The sequence below is a fragment of the Mesoplodon densirostris genome, chromosome 5 (genome assembly GCF_025265405.1).
Source record: "Mesoplodon densirostris isolate mMesDen1 chromosome 5, mMesDen1 primary haplotype, whole genome shotgun sequence".
Classification (NCBI taxonomy): Eukaryota; Metazoa; Chordata; class Mammalia; order Artiodactyla; family Ziphiidae; genus Mesoplodon; species Mesoplodon densirostris.
The window spans coordinates 133,296,333-133,315,044 of record NC_082665.1 but is presented as its reverse complement, the minus strand read 5'-3'; the positions used below and the strand labels follow the sequence as shown (position 1 = coordinate 133,315,044).

The 18,712-nt window shown below is 36.5% G+C and overlaps 1 protein-coding gene across 3 annotated transcripts in view; it reads left to right on the top strand.

The window, feature by feature from the left end:
- MME (membrane metalloendopeptidase) overlaps positions 1-18,712 on the top strand; it is a 99,070-nt gene that overhangs the window by 38,237 nt on the left and 42,121 nt on the right. For all 3 annotated transcript variants that reach the window (XR_009532653.1, XM_060100186.1, XM_060100187.1), the window contains exons 9-16: positions 7,534-7,668; positions 9,634-9,735; positions 11,407-11,543; positions 11,653-11,746; positions 12,899-13,027; positions 13,795-13,893; positions 16,713-16,793; positions 18,374-18,477. Coding sequence is in view for 2 of the 3 variants with exons in the window: in XM_060100186.1 (XP_059956169.1) it covers positions 7,534-7,668; positions 9,634-9,735; positions 11,407-11,543; positions 11,653-11,746; positions 12,899-13,027; positions 13,795-13,893; positions 16,713-16,793; positions 18,374-18,477 (881 nt within the window). In the remaining variant the exon portion in view is untranslated. The remainder of the gene's footprint in view (positions 1-7,533; positions 7,669-9,633; positions 9,736-11,406; positions 11,544-11,652; positions 11,747-12,898; positions 13,028-13,794; positions 13,894-16,712; positions 16,794-18,373; positions 18,478-18,712) is intronic.

The following is an 18,712-nucleotide window of genomic DNA, read 5'->3' as shown; positions in this document are numbered from 1 at the left end:
TAAGTTTACTTTTGATTATTCTAATGGGTCACAATGGTGGTGTGGCTGAAATTACTTCTTAATTAAAATTATTAGCTTTATATGTTTATACTGAGTGTGCCTTTTGCCTCATTATTAAATTCAAAGTAGCATGGAACAAATTCATTGTAAAGTATTTTTTTGAGTGGCTACACAACATTGAAATGAAGAAAAAGATATATTGTAAAAGTCCACAGTTAATAGCACAGACAATCAAATGGGTATGGGATATTTGAGTTCATTACAGGTATTGTGTGGGTTGCAACTATTGGCTTTATGAGCTGTCTAGCTGCTTCCTATTGCAGAGTTGAGGGTGATTGAAGAGTTTTGGCTCATTATACTACATTTTCATTGTCATCAACTAGGATGTTTTTCAAATTTAGGATTTTGTCCTAAAAACATAGCAAATTTGTCCAATCCTAAAAAGATGTGTTTTGTTTGTTTTGTTTTGTTTTTGCGGTATGCGGGCCTCTCACTGTTGTGGCCTCTCCCGTTGCGGAGCACAGGCTCCGGACGCGCAGGCTCAGCGGCCATGGCTCACGGGCCCAGCTGCTCTGCGGCATGTGGGCTCTTCCCGGACCGGGGCACGAACCCACGTCTCCTACATCGGCAGGCGGACTCTCAACCACTGCGCCACCAGGGAAGCCCTATTTTTTTTTTTTTTTTTTTTGTATTTTAACATTCCTGATATCAAAATATACCCGGCAGTTAGTGTGTACATTTAATGTGGTAAAGTTTCTTTTTTGTTTTTTTCTTTTGGAAAGGATCCTGTTGTTAAGATGATGGTGTATTTGTGCATTTTATATTCAACACTATCTCATAATCGAGAAAAGGTATAACCTAGAGCTGTCTTTCATAGGCTTGGGTCATATGGAAGCATTTTGTCTAACCTGTGGCTGTTTTTTCTTTTTTTAAATTTTAGATTAGATTATATTTTGAGAAATGCATAGTATATTCCTCTGGTTATTGTTTTAAACTTGAATACCTCAGTTCCTTTTTGTTTTCTGTACTTTCCTTCCTAAAGAGAGAACAGGCCTTAAGGCAACAGAAACTCAAAGATATATATTCTTATATTTTTTACATGGCAGAATGGTATGTTTTCTTACTAATTAAAGTTACTTATGCACAGACTTTAAGAGCTAAATGGGACATTAGAGAATTTAGTTCAACCCCTCATTTTACAAATGAGAAAACAGAGACCCAAATAAGTAAAATGATTTGCTTAAGTCATGGATTAGAAGATCCATGTGTCAGGAACATTAATTGTAAGCAGTGGAAACCTACTGTAACTTAAATTCTGTTAAAAAAAAAAATGTTTTCTGTTTGTCACACATAAATGTAAAGTTCTAGGGATGAATCAGGCATGGTTGGTCCCAGGGGTTCAACTGAACCATCTTAGCTCTTTTCCTGTTCTCAAGGTGCTACTTTCTTCTGTGTTGGGAGTCCTTCTCTAGCAGGCTTTCTCCATTGTAGCATCAGAGATGATCCCTGGCAGCCTTACAATCCAGAAAAAAGAAATTCTATCTCTCTTATTCCTATCAGTTTCTGAGGAAAGGGCTCTGATTGTTCCTGCTTGAGCCACCTGCCCTTCTCTTGCCCAATCACTGTGTCCAGGGAACTGGGCTCTCTGATTAGGTAGTTGGTACTGCCAACCCATCTCTGCAGCTCAGGAAGGGAGACCCCTTGATCAATAGTTCCACCAAGAGGAAAGAGAATAGAGGGTTCTGTTATGAGCAGGTGAGGAGAAATAGCTACTGTAGCCCTCCTCATCATGATCCTGTCTCCTGGTTCCAAATCTATCTTTCCTTCTAGATGGTACTATTTCTACAGAAAAACCTAGAGAGCAAATCTCATTTAAAATTATGAATTACGCTGGCTCATGTGGATGACACAAGGTGCCAAACAAGACTCCATAAACACTCTTTTTACAGGAGTTTATAATGTAAATTTAATAACACAGTGTTCCTACCAAACGTAAAATCGATAGCTAGTGGGAAGCAGCCACATAGCACAGGGAGATCAGCTCGGTGCTTTCTGACCACCTAGAGGGGTGGGATAGGGAGGGTGGGAGGGAGACGCAAGAGGGAGGAGATATGGTGATATATGTATATGCATAGCTGATTCATTTTGCTATATAGCAGAAACTAACACACCATTGTAAAGCAACTATACTCCAATAAAGATGTTAAAAAACAAAACAAAACACAGTGTTCTATAGGCCAAATATTAGGCAGAAGGCCACATAGCCATCTGTATAAATACTGAACAAATACATACATTTATTTTAAAAATTGGGATTTATCTGTGTGGCACGTTGTTGTGTAAAGTGTCCTTTCCCAGGAAATAAATAGAATTTCCTAAATGTCGTGGCAGAAGAAACTGTTCTCAAAATGGGTTCATCAAGGAGCCACTCATGCTGGATGTCTCTTGTTAAAGAGATAGAACCTTATTTCTGAGGTATTCTGATTATCTGAAGAGGTCACTTGATGATACATTGCTACCTCAAGGACAGAAGTAGTGAGATTTGAAACAGTTCTATCCCATACAAGAGTATACATTTCTATGCTAGGAAAACAATATGAAAGATACATATTGCCCATAAAAAATAATCATCCCATTCATGGAATTTTAAAATGGAACCAACAAACTACTTCATGTGAGAAAGCTCTTGCTTACTGATTCACTGAAAGGAATGACAACCTTAATTTTCTTTAAAAATCATCACCTCCAGAAGAGTCTCTGAACTCTATTGGGATGAATTGGAATTGGTCTCAAAGTTTCCCTTTCTCTACCTCTTTAGCTTTTCAAGGCTGATTGCTGCCTTGTCCTCCTTCATAAGGAATCTGCAGGTTAGGTACCCAAAATATTTGAGCATAATTGGATTATAGATATGTTTATGTTCTGTGTCTGTCTGAAAAGGTAGAATTAGCCAGGGTAGTGGTTTCTGAACCTAAGGACTACTTTGTGTGTGCCAATGACAGTGCTCTGTGTAGCCACACCTTCATGTTTACATTCTTCAAGGTTCATTTTACTTATTTATACATTAACAAAACATTATTTGAACAGAGCATTTCAGAGCTAAAAGAAAAGTGAGGAAAACACTGATCTAGCAAATGAGAGCCCTAGGAGGTAACAAAGGAGTTGAAGATTAGAAGCTATATAGTATAATGCTATGGGGCCTGGCAGGGGTGGAGGAGGCCAGAGTCATGAAGAAATTTAGAGAGCTTAGAAAAATTTGATGTTCATTTAAAAAAAAAAAAAAAAGGGAAACATTTCAGGGATGAAGATAGAGGACTTGGAATATGGCCAGGATGGTGATCCGGGGCCTGTGTCCTAAATAAAACAGTCCAGGGAAATTCTCTACGCTGTACCTGCTCTGGAAAGAACACAAGCTGAGTTTTGCAGTCCTTTAGATGAGCAGGTATTGGAACTGAGGGTAAACCTAGAGAGGATTTTGTTTGCCCACTTACCCAAAATACAAGCTCAGAGAAACTGCTCTGGACTTGGACTGCGATTAGAAGCCTGATGACATAGGAGGTGAGGGAAACTTACTCAATATACTTACAATTTAACTTTATTTTTATTGAGCTTCTACTATGTGACAGACACTTTTCTAGGCAGTAAGGATACCAAGGAAACAAGGCAGAAATGGTCCTTATTCACATGGAACTCATGTTCTAACTGGAGGAGATAGATGATAAAGAAACAAGTAAATAAATTAAAGAAATAAGATAAATGGAGATAGTGTTATAAAAGAAATAAACTGGATGATATGATACAAGGTGAATGACTGGGGGTAGGGGTCGGTGGATAATTTAGATGTGATTTGATTTGGTTTTTAAAAAGATTACTATGACTGCTGCTTGGTTGACTTGGTAAAACGGATTCTGCAAAGGAAACGGCTGACCTCATTTTGTACCTTCTGGGCACCAGGTGACTAATAGTCAGGAGGTTTCACCCAGTCCACAAAGCATAAAGGAGCTTTTGAACTTGGGACTTCCTGGATATGACAAAAGAAATTTTTTAGATCAACTGAACTCAGTTTGTACAAAGAACTACATGCACCTTCCCAAACATATGCAACAAACCTTAGAAGTTACACAATAAGTTCTCTCATGTGAATCTGCAGGCTCTCCCATTAATAACTTGATGAAAGCCCCCACCAGTCCCCATGCTGGCCCATAGTGGATCCTCTTGTATCCTGTGTTTCTCCTACTCCAGAGCCCTGCTAGGATTGGGGGCTGTTTCTCACTTCCTGTCCCCAGGAATGGCTGCGTGATTCTCTGTGTCTGTGCCCATCTTTGGGGAGTAAGCCTCTGAGTTCTGGCAGCTGCATGATCCCTGACATGCTGCTTCAAGTGGGAAAAAATTCCAAACCTTCTGAGAGGAAACATCTCTCTCCTGCTGGGGGCCCCTGTGTGTTCCCTCAGGGAACTTTGCTGTGTAACACTATTAAATAACACCAACAGCATCAGTGGCTAGGAATAAGACAGTTCTGTGACTTTTCAGTCACTTCATGCTCCACATTATGTCTTGGAAAGGGAAGGGCAGAAAATTGGTAAGAGCTAGGTGTCCCGGAACAGAATCTTTCAAAGTGAAACCCCTGGTCCATAGTTGTTGGCACACCAAGGTACACAAATATCGGCCAACCTGTCCAGAGAGCTATCTGTTCCTCCTTCGGACTTGCTGTTACTTATTAACAAAGATACCAAGTGTGAAGGACAATAGTGGAATGGCATCGCTCTCTTGCTTTTTGGCAACTCTAACAAATATCAGCTTTTTTCTAAGCAGGAGAAGTCCAATTTCTGAACAGAGCCAATATATAAATATTATTGCCTGGTCCTGCAATATGAAGATAGTCCTAATTAGAGTAACAATTCATGGTGTTGGGTATTGAAAAATATCATCTCACCAATAGTGTGTAATTTAAGAGCTCACAAAACTGCAATTAGGGATTTTACCCAACCATTTAAAACCAATTAGCATCTTTGAACCTGCTATTATAAGCATTAGGATTTGCAGTGTTTTATTTTTAAAGGAAGGACTACATAGACATTTAGATTTTGGGTTTTTTTCATTTGTTTTTGTTTTTGTTTTGTCACATAAAGGATTCACTGTGTCAAAGCTTCAACTAGGCTACCTTAAGACTGTCAAAAAAGGTAGCTACCTCTGACCCTTGTCGTAATAACTAGTTGCTCTCTTATTGACAGAAAAGAAAAATTGACATCTGATTTTTAAAATATCCTGGCCAATGTACTTTTTTAAATGTTAAAATATGTGTTGATTACTTTGTCCCCAAATTATGACAATTGCTATTATTTGGCATTTTACAAATCTAGAAGTATCTCAAAGAAGAAAATCAGTACCTTAAGGTAGAATCATATCTTGTAGAAAGGATTTAACAGCAGCAGTAAGCCTGGGTTCTGATAGCTACTAGATAAATTTGGAAGCCAGGAAAGATAATCAAGATACTAAGACATGTTTTAATCAGTCACATTGTAATAGGTTGCCAGGTAGTGGAGCTCATTAAAGGAAGTAGTGTATTCCATGTAAGTGTATTAAATATTCAAGCATCTCAGAAGTTCATGGTATAATATGCTTCCAGTTTTCTGGGAAACTTTACCAGCTCAGAAGACTAGAAGCATTTTCCAAAGTTCTTCTGCTTGCCAAATTCTATAGTCTTTAAATAGATCTGTAAGGATAAAGATACTGGAGTTAAAACCAGTTTGCAGAGTCAACGAAATGGAGGAGAACACTCTTTATTATTGTTTTCTCACCTCATTAATGAAAAAGCATCCCATAGAGTAAAAAAAATATCTCAGTAGATTGATACTGGAAAATTTAAATTACCATTTCCTTCATATGCAGTAGTAATTCCCTGCTGAATGCAGATGAATTTATATGATTTGAAATGCAGTTAATTCAAAACACTGCATGCTTGTACTTTGGAATAGTTGGTCCCATGAGGTATGAACTCAGACATATTTGTTTTCTTCAAAGTGAAACAAGAATTCTGATTACTTTTTAATAGGAAAAGAATGGAGTTGGCAAGAATATACATAAAAACATCCTTTTATCCCTGTTACCTTAGTGATTTGGTTTTTAATACAGACACATGGCTGAAAAATAGTTTGTTCTATTGAGTAGCAGATCCAGGGATAGAGATGCCAGCGAGACAGGCTCACAGTCGCTGGGTATCCTTGAAAGAGAGAGCCCTCTCCCTGGGAAATTGTTTACTTAGCATTTAGTAAAGGTCATGGAATGCCAGTATCTAAAGGTGTCCTCTTGAATTTCAAATTAATAATGACTTTGTACATTTTGCTTAGGTTCTTGCTTGATAAAATATTTTCATTTCCCTATAAGTTTTATGTTTGATCCTCTTAATGAGTCACTGTGAATTTAGATGTGCCTTTGCAATCACAGTGACTAGAAGGGTACCCCTTTCACTGATAACCAATTAGTAGGGTTGTAAAAGCCCCTTGAAAGTGTGGAATTGTTAAGCACTCTACAGCTTTCCTTCATATTTACCCTGTGTGGACAAATCTTTGAAGCATAGAACTACCCATCAATCCCAAACTTGTGTGGTATGGCTTTCCTAATTGTGGTAGTCTGCGTGTCACCAAACGGGTGCTGGGACTTGAATTTTGAATAAATTTGAATGTGGTGGGATCGTAATTTATTTTAACTGCTGATAGAAAATAATAGCTAAATAGCAATATTATGAAAGTGGTATTAAATTTCCTGGGTTCAGTGCCACTCTGAACTTGAATAAGATATTTATATATTCTATAAAAGGTCAATAATAAAACTAGTTTATAGCTTATCTTCATAAAGTTAAAATGTGTATGAAGATAAAATGGAAAGAATTTGAGTTCTCAGAAGAAAGCTGATATTCAAATCTATGGTATCTTAGAAATTTCACAGTAATGACAGCCAGCTTTGGAATAAACTAAAACCCACAGATTTGTGTTGGAGGAGCTCATGAGAACGCATTCTCATTAAAAAAAAAAAAATACTGCTTGGCCAGAGAAGACAAATATAAGATGTTCTGATCATGTAATATGTTTGTGGCCATCTCTTCATGGATAGTTGAAAAATATATATATGTGTGTGCAGAGAAAACCTGTTAAAAGGAAATTTGGCAAAAGAATTTATTATTATTTAAGAAAAAAATACTAGGTTATTGCTTACCAAATGTTTTGCATCTGCATTCTTATTAAAGCAATTTGTTTGATTAAAAGTTGAAAGTTATAAAATCTCCGTAACCAAATGGTTATAAGTTACTTAGTACTTTCAGAGTGATCCTTTATTGTTCTGCTATAATTCAAAGACACATTGACTTTCTGAGAATCTGTACAGTTCATTTCTTTTAGGATTCAGGAATGGATTTCTATTTTGTTGTGCTTTATCTGTCACCAAAAATTAATACTGAACTGAAAATAAGTTTTAAGTTAAAGCGCCATGATGAATATTTAGAAGGTTCTTCAACAATGTACTGTCATTTATTTCTTGCAGGCTTGTACAGCATATGTGGATTTTATGATTTCTGTGGCCAAATTGATTCGTCAGGAAAAGGGACTGCCTGTCGATGAAAAACAGCTTTCTTTGGAAATGAATAAAGTTATGGAATTGGAAAAAGAAATTGCCAATGTAAAACACATTTTCTCTGATACACTGAACAATGTCAACCACTTTTTATTTCTTTCTCTTCTCTATCGTATTTTAAGGGTAAAAGGTACATTTCCTTAACCAAGTGATAAAAATGCATAGCTCGGTAATGGATCATTGACTTCAAGAGGACCTCTAAAACTGGAATTTTACAGTAAAGCAGGTTCCAGACATCCAGGAGACATACTTAATTTGACAAATATTAAACTAGATGTACTTAATGACCTATTATAAGTGGATTATATCAATATCCTAACTATTTACAGTCAAACTGTTGTTGAGATGCCCTTGAGATTCAGGACACACTTGATTGTTAGCTATTCAGCAAAGCTGTTTTAGTTTTGATATGTACAATTTTACTTTATTTTAAAGTTTAAGGTGACCACAGAAATTGTCTCTATCCCTTTGCTAAGAAGTATTAGCCTCTGAACATGGCCACACTACAGTACGATATCACTGAGTTCAAACTGTCAGGCTGCTTATTAGCTCAGGGGAGATCCAAGAGGAGGAGTTTATCAGCAAAGCCCAAGGGTGTGTTCCTGAGTTTCCTCTAGTTCCAGGTCAATCCTTAGAGTCTGAGTTGGCACATTCTTGTCTGAAGTTTCTCTGACGGGGTCTGCAGTCTCAAGCGAGCGAACTCTGTAAACAGCATCCGGGTTATTGATTGAACTCACGGTCAGTTTCAGTCTAGGATCCACAGAGCTCTCTGACATTGCAGACAGCAACCTGCACTCCTAAATCCCCGTCTGCTTGTCACTTTATCATCAGAATCTTGAAGACTGAAGGGCAATTTTGGCTTTCCTGGGGCTACATGAGACCAAAAGTCTAGAATCAGAACCAGACTTTGCTTGGAGTTACAGCTGGATGAATGGCAGTTTGATGGGTTACATGTGGTTCTGTGTTGGAAACAGAATTTTTAGAGGAGAACAGTTTATTACCCTGGGTTTTTACCTCTGGCACCTTCCAAGACCATGTTCTCCTTTGATCAGCCTCAGCTTCTGTAGTAGTTGTATCTTACCTCAGAACTCTTTGTGTCTACATTTTCTCTCCCCTCTGACACTCTGAGATTGTAGTGGGGTCTCAGTGCTCCCTGAATCACCTATGTGTCTCTAACAAGGTCCAGCACATTATTGCGTGCAGATGTTACAAACATAATTTTTAAATGAATAAATAAGTGACCTAAAGGGGAAATTGGAGCCGTTGTCACTTGAGAAATAATTCCCATTTTTACATTTTGTTTCTTTTCACTTAAAATTGCTTTTACTCCTTTCAACCACTAGTTGGGCAGTTGTTATTGAAATTTTCTTTTTTGATTCAATGGAAAAAATAATACTGGATGCTGTTGATAACACTGAACTCGTTAGGCCAGATGAGCGGACAGTCACAAAAGTAGATGCTAGAACTCTCTTCAGATAATTTGCCACCTACCTGTGTTATGTACTAAAGTCTTACTTGCTTTAAATTCTTGTAGAAATCATTGTGCTTTTTTCTGCTCTTTTTCCTGTCTGAATTTTAACTGGGACACTGAATGGTGGTAGGTGAGAGAAAGAGTATTTGAGAGATAAACTGGAAATGACTATATTCAAGAAAGTCATTATCATATGAAATAGCCACAGACACAACTGAGTTGCGCATTTAGCCATAGAAGGAAAGAGGCCTGTAAATATTGCTGATGTGGTTTGGCAGTTATAAAAATATAAAAAGATCTTCGAAAAATTTTATGCTTGACACTGCAGCCAAATCTTGATAATTGTTACTGAATATACTTAAAATCTCTTATATTTCTCTCTTCTTCTTGATAGGACAAAATAAATTATAACACAAATACAGAATAGAACTTAAATATAATTATGTTGTACCTATGCCATATTTCTTTTTCCCTTGTATATAGTTATATTTTTTAAAGAGTTCTTGACCTAAAATAATGATAAGAAATTAAATCCATAGGCTACAACTAAATCTGAAGATCGAAATGATCCAATGCTTCTTTATAACAAAATGACATTAGCCCAGATCCAAAATAACTTTTCACTAGAGATCGGTGGGAAGGTAAGTAGCAGTTTTATGTACTCTCTTATTGTGCCATTTCTAAAATTATAATATTAAAATGCAGTTTGTTAAAATTTAATGATTTTTTTATTTATTGAAATAAATTGAACATCAAAATGGATTTAGACATCAACCATTTGACTTCATGAAAAGACTTGAAAAAAACTATTTGACATAATTATATTTATATTTACTTAGAGTGAATTTCAAAGGTAAAAGTCCTTTCAGGGCAGCTATGTAATAATATTAGAAATTATCATAGAAAAGGGTTTGGAAACATTAAAAGCAAAAATCCTTCTGAAAGATCATTATATAGCCATTGGACTTGGACAGTCAAATAATATAAGTACCAGATTTCTTTTTAACTCTGAAAAAGGATAATTTATTCATAGAACTTGCCATGTTCTCATCAAGGCCATCTATGGAAGTGTTCAGAGCAATAATGGAGAAATAGAACACAAGAAACAGAAAAATCTATAGGTTCCATTTATAAACATCAATTGACATCTTTTTGCTTAGTTGTAATTCCTTAGCTAGTATTTAATAATCTCTTTTAAGGCTATGAATGTATTCTGTGTATTAGTTGATGCACACAGTCAGGTAATGAAGCAACATTCATGGAAAAATCTACAAACCACCACATTCAGTGATGGAATTCTCTTTGGCACTAATTGCTGAAAACAAGGACTTTTTAAAGGCATAACCTACTGAGTTAGGAATTTCTTACATAGAGCTTTTTAATATAATAAGTGTTTAATAAATGTGTTTTGAAATAATGGGCCAAACTGCCAAAGGAAATCAAGAAAAGTACATAGCGTCTCACACTTAGTAAGTGATCAGTGTATTTATATACTTCTAGGCATATATATATAAAATTACAGAGTCTAAGATATTGGTAATCTTAAACATTCTCAAACATTGAAATGTGGCATTTCAGCAAGATCTGCATAATCTCCACTTCTGCTGTTTTTTCTTATATCCATTGGTGGTTGAATACCACAATTCCCATTTAAAGAATAATAGATAAGACTCCATCTTCTGGCAACTCCAAATCCAGCTTCCGAAGTGTGAGAACTGCATGCCTGTAGACCTGATATTGATAGCTTAAAGTACATTTTGTTCATCTTTATTGGACCATCTGTGTTGTATCTATACATTTACTGTACCTCTGCTAGGACAACAGTGTGCTTTCGTTTACAACACGAGCTCCACTGAGATGTATTACTGTGTTCAAATGGATTGTTTATTAATATCCACCTTTAAGAGATAAACATTTTATACCCATTTAAATTTTTGCATAAACCTAGGAAACTTTATGTTTACAACTAAATTTATTTTTCTTTTTCTTTCATATTGGTTAGACCAAGAATTTGACACTGAGCCTAGTTTCTAGCATATGTTCACTACACTTAGAAGCTTAGCTTTTGCTCTTAAATGGTTGGTTTAATTCTTTTATTTAAATAATTATGCTACAGAATTAATTTTTATTCAAAAGTTGATTGAAGCAATTAGAGAAAAAGCCCAAACAGATATCAAACTGACCATTGTGATAATTATATAGTGATGCAACTGACACTGTAACCATGTCTGACCCTGTAACCATAACTGAGTCTTGGAACCGAGAAGAGAAATCCATAATTACTGAATGTTTTTGTGCCTGCTTTTTTCCAGCCATTCAGCTGGTCAAATTTCACAAACGAAATCATGTCAACTGTGAATATTAATATTCCAAATGAGGAAGATGTGATTGTTTATGCTCCAGAATACTTAACCAAACTTAAGCTCATTCTTACCAAATATTCTGCCAGGTAGGTATGTCAGAGTGCCCATGTCCCCAAAGTTTACATTTAATATCACTCTTTAGAAGCTTTGCAGCCTCATCTTTTCTGTTGCTGGGTGGTGGGTTTTTTTATGCAGAGATCTTCAAAATTTAATGTCCTGGCGGTTCATAATGGATCTTGTAAGCAGCCTCAGCCGAACCTACAAGGAGTCCAGAAATGCTTTCCGCAAGGTGAAGAAAAAATCTCTCTTTTCTTAAGACTTAAAGCATAAAGCTATCCATGGTTATGAAGGCTTGCCATGTACATTACTAGAAGTGGTAAACTTTGCCAAGAGACAAAATGCCAAATGCTTGGTATGCTGCCTGTATTTAAGCCATGTTGCCTAGGAAAGCCAGTTTTCGGGTGCTCTGTGGTCCTATGATTGTCTACTCTGGCACCGTGATTGAATTGCCCGGGAAGGGCATGTATTGGTTATTTGAGCAGTTCATGGAAGAATACTAGCTTGGTTTTTTGTTATGTTCAAAGTAATCTCAGGGGTATCTATCTCAATTAATTTGATTTTTCTGGTGATTATAAGATACTAGACATTGAGACAGTTGGACTACATTGATGTGGACAATCCCCTGAGAATATACCTACCTGGAGATAGCCTTAAGACCTTTTATTAGACTGTACCTGCATTATTTAAAGAATCATCATTTTCGTCCTATTGTGAGGGGAGAGGGCAGGAGGGATTGAGGAAGGAGAAATTCTCACAAATGTATTGGTTCGTGTCCTGGAAAAGAAATAACTCCCTGATTGATTGAAATTTTTAGTTTTTACCCTTTAAAAGAAAATGTAGACATATTTTTTAAATTAGAGAATGTAAAAATGGTGTTTTGCTAAATTTCCCTTCCGTAAGTTAATCCCTTTATTGGTTCTTAAATTTGTACACATGCAGTTCTTCTAAGTACTGGAACTTCAGCAAAAACTTTAGAAAACAGGAATGTGTTTTCTTGTATACCAGATTTCTCCCGTTACATTTATTGAATATTACTTCACATTTATGTTTATACAGTGACAACAGTGTTATTTTGTTTGTTTGGTGGAGAGGGTTGTTTTTTCTAACCCTGTCTAGAAAGATATTAACTTGCAATAGCCAACAGTTTTTCTAGGACATGCTACTGAAAATATACCTTATTTCCAGATCATAGTAAGTAATAATTCAATTGGATTACATTTTATCCTATGCAAGGACATCCTGACATGTGAGGAGAAGCAATGAATATTGCAAGAATTTAGGAGACATAAAGAACAGAGTCCTATGAAATTTGTGCTCTTACCACGCTTCGGCCATCTACTCCTGGTCAAATGCCATTTCCTTTACTTTTTCTCTCCCATAGGCTCTTTATGGCACAACATCAGAAACAGCGACTTGGAGACGTTGTGCAAACTATGTCAATGGGAATATGGAAAATGCTGTGGGAAGGCTCTATGTGGAAGCAGCATTTTCTGGAGACAGTAAACATGTGGTAATGTTTTCTGCACAATACTCTATCAGCATGTGTTTGCACTGATGGGCAATTACAATAGTCCATCATTTCGTTAAAATTTTATTAATTGGCAGAGAACTTCTGAATCACAATTTGCCATTATTTCCCAATAAGTCTTATTCTCCCTCCCCCACGGGTCTGGTTATGTTTCTGATCCTAATATTGTTTAACCCAAAACCAATTGTGCATTTTCCAGAAGCAATGTATTCACAATACCCAGTCACATGTTCTAATGATATAGTCATTTGTAATCTCTTCTGTTATCAAAATTGACTAAGAATTAGTATTTTCTTAAAAAACAGAAAGTAAACCAGGGTTTATTTGAAGTGTAAGACATGTACTTTATTTTTTATTGTTACTGAAATGAAGACAAGGGAACTTAAAGACATGGTGAAAGAATCTATTGAAATGCTACCTCATGCTTAACTAAACTACTAATGGTAATGACAGTATTACATGTTAGTTCGTCTTTCATGATAATGGAAACCATACATTCTGAAGATGATTTTTAAAAATGTATGCATTAAGACCTATTTAATCATTAGTGTTGATAGTAGCAGTGTTGCTTTAAAAATATAATTACCCACATATATCCATTTGTTTAGATCACCAGTTTGTTTATAAATTTACATTTATTAACATATCATTGAATCACATAAAGACAGCTTATAGCTCTATTTTTTTTAATTTGTTTTAGAAAAAATTAATTCATGGCCTAAATTTGCCTTCTGCTCTTTTGGTTTAAGGTTGAGGATTTAATTGCACAGATCCGGAAAGTTTTTATTCAGACTTTAGATGACCTTACTTGGATGGATGCTGAAACGAAAAAGAAAGCTGAAGAAAAGGTAAAGAGCAAGGCCGGGTGGATTATCAAAGAAAAATCTATAGGAAAAGATTAGCTTTTAAGAAATTTGGGGAAAACATAGTATTCAAAGATTGCATAAAATAAAAGCTAGCTCCTTCAAGATGTAATGTTTCCAGGAACACTTTTCATGGATGAAGATTTTTTTTCTATGATTTTCATCTTTTATTATCTCTTTGTAACTAGCTCCTACTCTCTATGTTTGGCTCCAAACTTTGAAAGATCTCCAATTTTCCTTTTTTTTTTTTTTTTAAAGGAAGTCTTCACAAAACAAGAGGAAAATCTTGTGTGAACCAGAAAGCATTAAAAGATATTATCAGTGGTTCATATTTTTCCTCCTTTTATGAAAAATATTTAAAAGACCTCTAGGGCCTCCCTGGTGGCGCAAGTGGTTGAGAGTCCGCCTGCCGATGCAGGGGATGCGGGTTCGTGCCCCGGTCTGGGAGGATCCCATATGCCGCGGAGCGGCTGGGCCCGTGAGCCATGGCCGCTGAGCCTGCGCGTCCGGAGCCTGCGCGTCCGGAGCCTGTGCTCCGCGACGGGGGAGGCCACAACAGTGAGAGGCCCGCATACCGCAAAAAAAAAAAAAAAAAAAAAAGACCTCTACCAATATGTAAAAATATCCCCTAATCTTTCATGTAAATTTCTAGCTAAATTTTTTTTAAGCATGCACTATTTAGTTTTTTTTTTTTTAATGACCTAGGGAGAAAACTACTAAATTTCTATTCAAGCAAATGTAAGGTAGTGCATTATTTGAGTACTATAAGGTGACCTACAGTTAGAGGGATGTTGAAGGAGCTTTTTATAACTATTCTTATTTACCCCCATTGTGCACCTTTTATTGGGACTCTTAGTATCTTGCATTAGAATAAAAGTGAGATGTCTAAGGAAATCTCAGGTTTAAATTTACTATGTCATTGTGTTGATAACTATATAAACCTAAAAGGAACAGGTCCAATGAAAACTGTATGTGTTTATGAGCAGTATTCACATGCAGCCTGATTATTCCTCTGTAGTTAGGGTAACAGGAAGAACAGACCATTCTTTGAACTAACACAGAAAGAGTCCATAAATCTATTATAATAAGAGAATCAAGCTGTAGTCTAGTTCTCTTTCAGGATTAGATCACATGGAAGGATTATCTTTTTCAGCTATCACAGAGCCCTGAGTGGGTCAGGTCTAGAACTTGGCACCCCAGTATAGCTGTCTTTCCATCATTCTGTAGGTCCTCAGAAGTTCAGGCTGGATTTGCTCCTTTCATGTTCTAGCTATCACAACATGGAACTATTTGATGTAGCCAATCAAATTGTTCTAGGTAATCATTTCCCAAGGTGGTGTCATGAAACTCTGGACCTGCCAAGTAGCTCTATGAAAGATTCTCATGGTCAAAAAGAGTTCAGGAAACATTTCCTGCAGGAAGGCTTCTCTGATCCCACCCTCGACTAGGTTATATACCTATAGGGTGTGATCTTATGGCACCATACATCACACTTGAGAGTTAATATTCATTTTATTGCCTACCATTGACCTTTATAGTAAACTCTCCAGGGGTAGAAATTTTTGCCTAGCATTGTATCCTCAGCCCCTTACAAAGTATGTGGCTTGTTGTATACCCTTGAAGACAAATTGAATGAATAAATAGACAAATTAATTCATCCCATTGGACACTTACAATTACTTAATTTTAAACTCTAAGTAGTCTTTCAATGAAGAAGCCTGCTTAACGTCTTTGTCACAGTATTTACGCCAAATATTTGACAATATATCCTTTTCATGTATTACTTCCTATTTCTGTAAATTTTGTATCCCTTAGAACACCTTTTGGGGAAATATCTTCTAGAAAATAAAGTGCCATTGAGAGGGAGATGATTCGTTATGGGCTGATGGTATGGAAAGGAAATGGGCTTGGCCAAACTGATTTAGTGACACATCTGTCTGATCCACTGAGGAAATCCTAGGCTTATGAAACAGATTTATAACAAAACCACATCCATTTGATGGTAAAACAAATAATTCAGAGATGCAAGCTTAATATCCCATGAAAATATTAAACTAGTTAAATTATTTAAGAGCAATGTGATATGATAAAATCAAAAGTCAACTATCTTTGAGAAAAATGAGAGAAATAAAAATAGCAAGTAGTAAACAAGTGGTACTGATGAAATAATTACAATAAGCTAACAATTTTAAAATAATAAAAATAGAAATAGTAGTAAGGTAGTGGTAAATATGAGATGGTATAACAAGGAAAACCCTGTTTTCTATTTGTTTAACTAATGCCATTCATTTAACTGCGGGAAGTTAGGTACACTAGCTCTGGAGACCAAAGGAGGACATAAAAACTCCAGGAACCAATATTTAGGAAGAATATTAGCATTAAACCTGTAAGCCCACGTCTGTTTTCTCAGCCAAATCAGTGAAGTGGAAAGATAATTATAAGCTGCTAGAATGGAAGTTCTAAATATTACCCCTCCTGTAAAATTGAAGAAAAAAGCCTTTCAGAGAAAAAGTTCATAAAAGTACAATACATGTGGAACAATGACTTGTCAGTTTTCATTTTGGTTTTCCTGGGAAAGCTGCACCCTATGAGAATAGGGTATTAGAAGCTAAATTTCAGAACTATTTTTTGTTTATTGTGAACTCCAGGGAAAAGCCAGTGCAAAGATCTCTGTTTAAACGTTGTCAGATACTCATCTTGTAAACATATGGATCAGGTTATTCAACTGTTGTCAAGGGCAAATTATAATGCTTGCATTTGAAAGTTCATAATCATGCTCACATTCAATATTCTAATTTTCATAGGCCTTAGCAATTAAAGAAAGGATCGGCTATCCTGATGACATTATTTCAAATGACAACAAACTGAATAATGAATACCTTGAGGTAAGTCTTTATAAAGACTGCACTGATGATGCCTGGGGCTGGTGGCAATGTCATTTCTAGCTATGAGGGGGGCCAGAAATTATGTGAAATAGCCTACACCCAGAGGTCTTATTATGTTGATAGTAAGCCTTTAACACTGAAGCCAGAACTATGTTTGTTTTAGTTTTAACCCATTGTTTCATGGGCTGGTCTGTATTTGGTTTTGTTATTTTGCTTTCCATATATTCCATTTTAAGAGTAGTGATGGGCCTCCCTGGTGGCGCAAGTGGTTGGGAGTCCGCCTGCCGATGCAGGGGATACGGGTTCGTGCCCCGGTCTGGGAGGATCCCATATGCCGCGGAGCGGCTGGGCCCGTGAGCCATGGCCGCTGAGCCTGCGCGTCCGGAGCCTGCGCGTCCGGAGCCTGTGCTCCGCAACGGGGGAGGCCACAGCAGTGAGAGGCCCGCATACCGCAAAAAAAAAAAAAAAAAAAAGAGTAGTGATAAAAATCTGGTGTTTTTTAAAGAGCATTAAGACATAGACATTTAAGTGATGAACAGGCAGTACTCAGGCTTCTTATCTCATTTTATACATGCCTGAAAAGTCAAATCTTCAGCTTTCCTTCCACTTTCTAATTATTCCTCCACTGGGTAAACCAGGTCATGCCTTCTCTATTTGAAAGAAAATCTACTATTTGAGAATGGGGAACTATTTTATTCCCCTTTGGTAATGTAACAATGAAAAGAAAACAGAGTTGATTGAAGTCACTACAGTATTGATTTCAGACTCAGCTAAAGGTCCTGTTATTAACCTTGCAGTCACCACAACTACTTGAAACCCTGGTGACAAGGTGACCCTTGCCTAGATCTGGGGATGATAGCGATTCCTAATCTGTTGATTACTAGCGTAACACGGGAGTTTGCAAGGCACAGTGTCCTCTTTTCTTTTTCCACTTGCAGAAAAGCTTGACTTTTTATAAAATGAGCTGGCTGTAGCATGTGAGTCCCCAGGGCCCTTGTGGCAGGAGTCTAGTGGCTGAGCACATAGTCTCACAGCTGAATTGCTTGGGTTCAAATCTCAGCTGCACCTCTCACTAGCTGGCTAAGAGCATAAGCTCAAAGTCAGACTGCTAGGGTTCAAATCTCAGCTCCATCACTCATTAACTTGGGCAAGTGACTTAATTGTGCTTCAGTCTCCTCAGCTTTAAAATGGTGGTAACAGCCCATCTTCATAAGATTATTATGGGGATTAAAAAATGTGATATATGAAGTTCTTATAACATAGTAGGTACTAAATATGAATGCTTTTATCTTGTCTGTCCTGTAAGGATTAATATGAATATAGAAAAGCTTGTTTAACATTTAGTTTCATTTGATTAATTACAAAAGAATAGACTGAAGTAGTGATTCAGCCAGCGCAGCAGTGACCTGTAATATAGAACTAAGCTAGTTGGAACTTAACTTTTCTTTGGCAAGTTTTAATGTTCTCTGTTAACTTTATTAAGTGATAGAATTTAAGAAAATACTTCTTAATGTTATTTAGCAAAAACTTTGAAGATACCGGTTTTAATATTTTTCCCCAAATCTTTTAAATTAATATAGTTGAGCTACAAGGAAGACGAATACTTTGAGAACATAATTCAAAACTTGAAGTTCAGCCAAAATAAACAGCTAAAGAAGCTTCGAGAAAAGGTGGACAAGGATGAGTATGTATATTCCAGTTTTCTAATATGTTCATTCAGAAGAGGGCCTTTGTTGGATTAAGAGAAAGAACCTGACTTAGAATAATGTTAAAAGGTGTAATGTTCTCTTTCTATTGAGTACTTCTAAGAGCATCTAAGAATATACTAAAGATGAGTCAGGGATTTAATCAAAATTTAAACTTTTTTCATTAAGGTGTCCTTAGACTACCTTTGGTTTCTTCTCATATTATTGTCTATC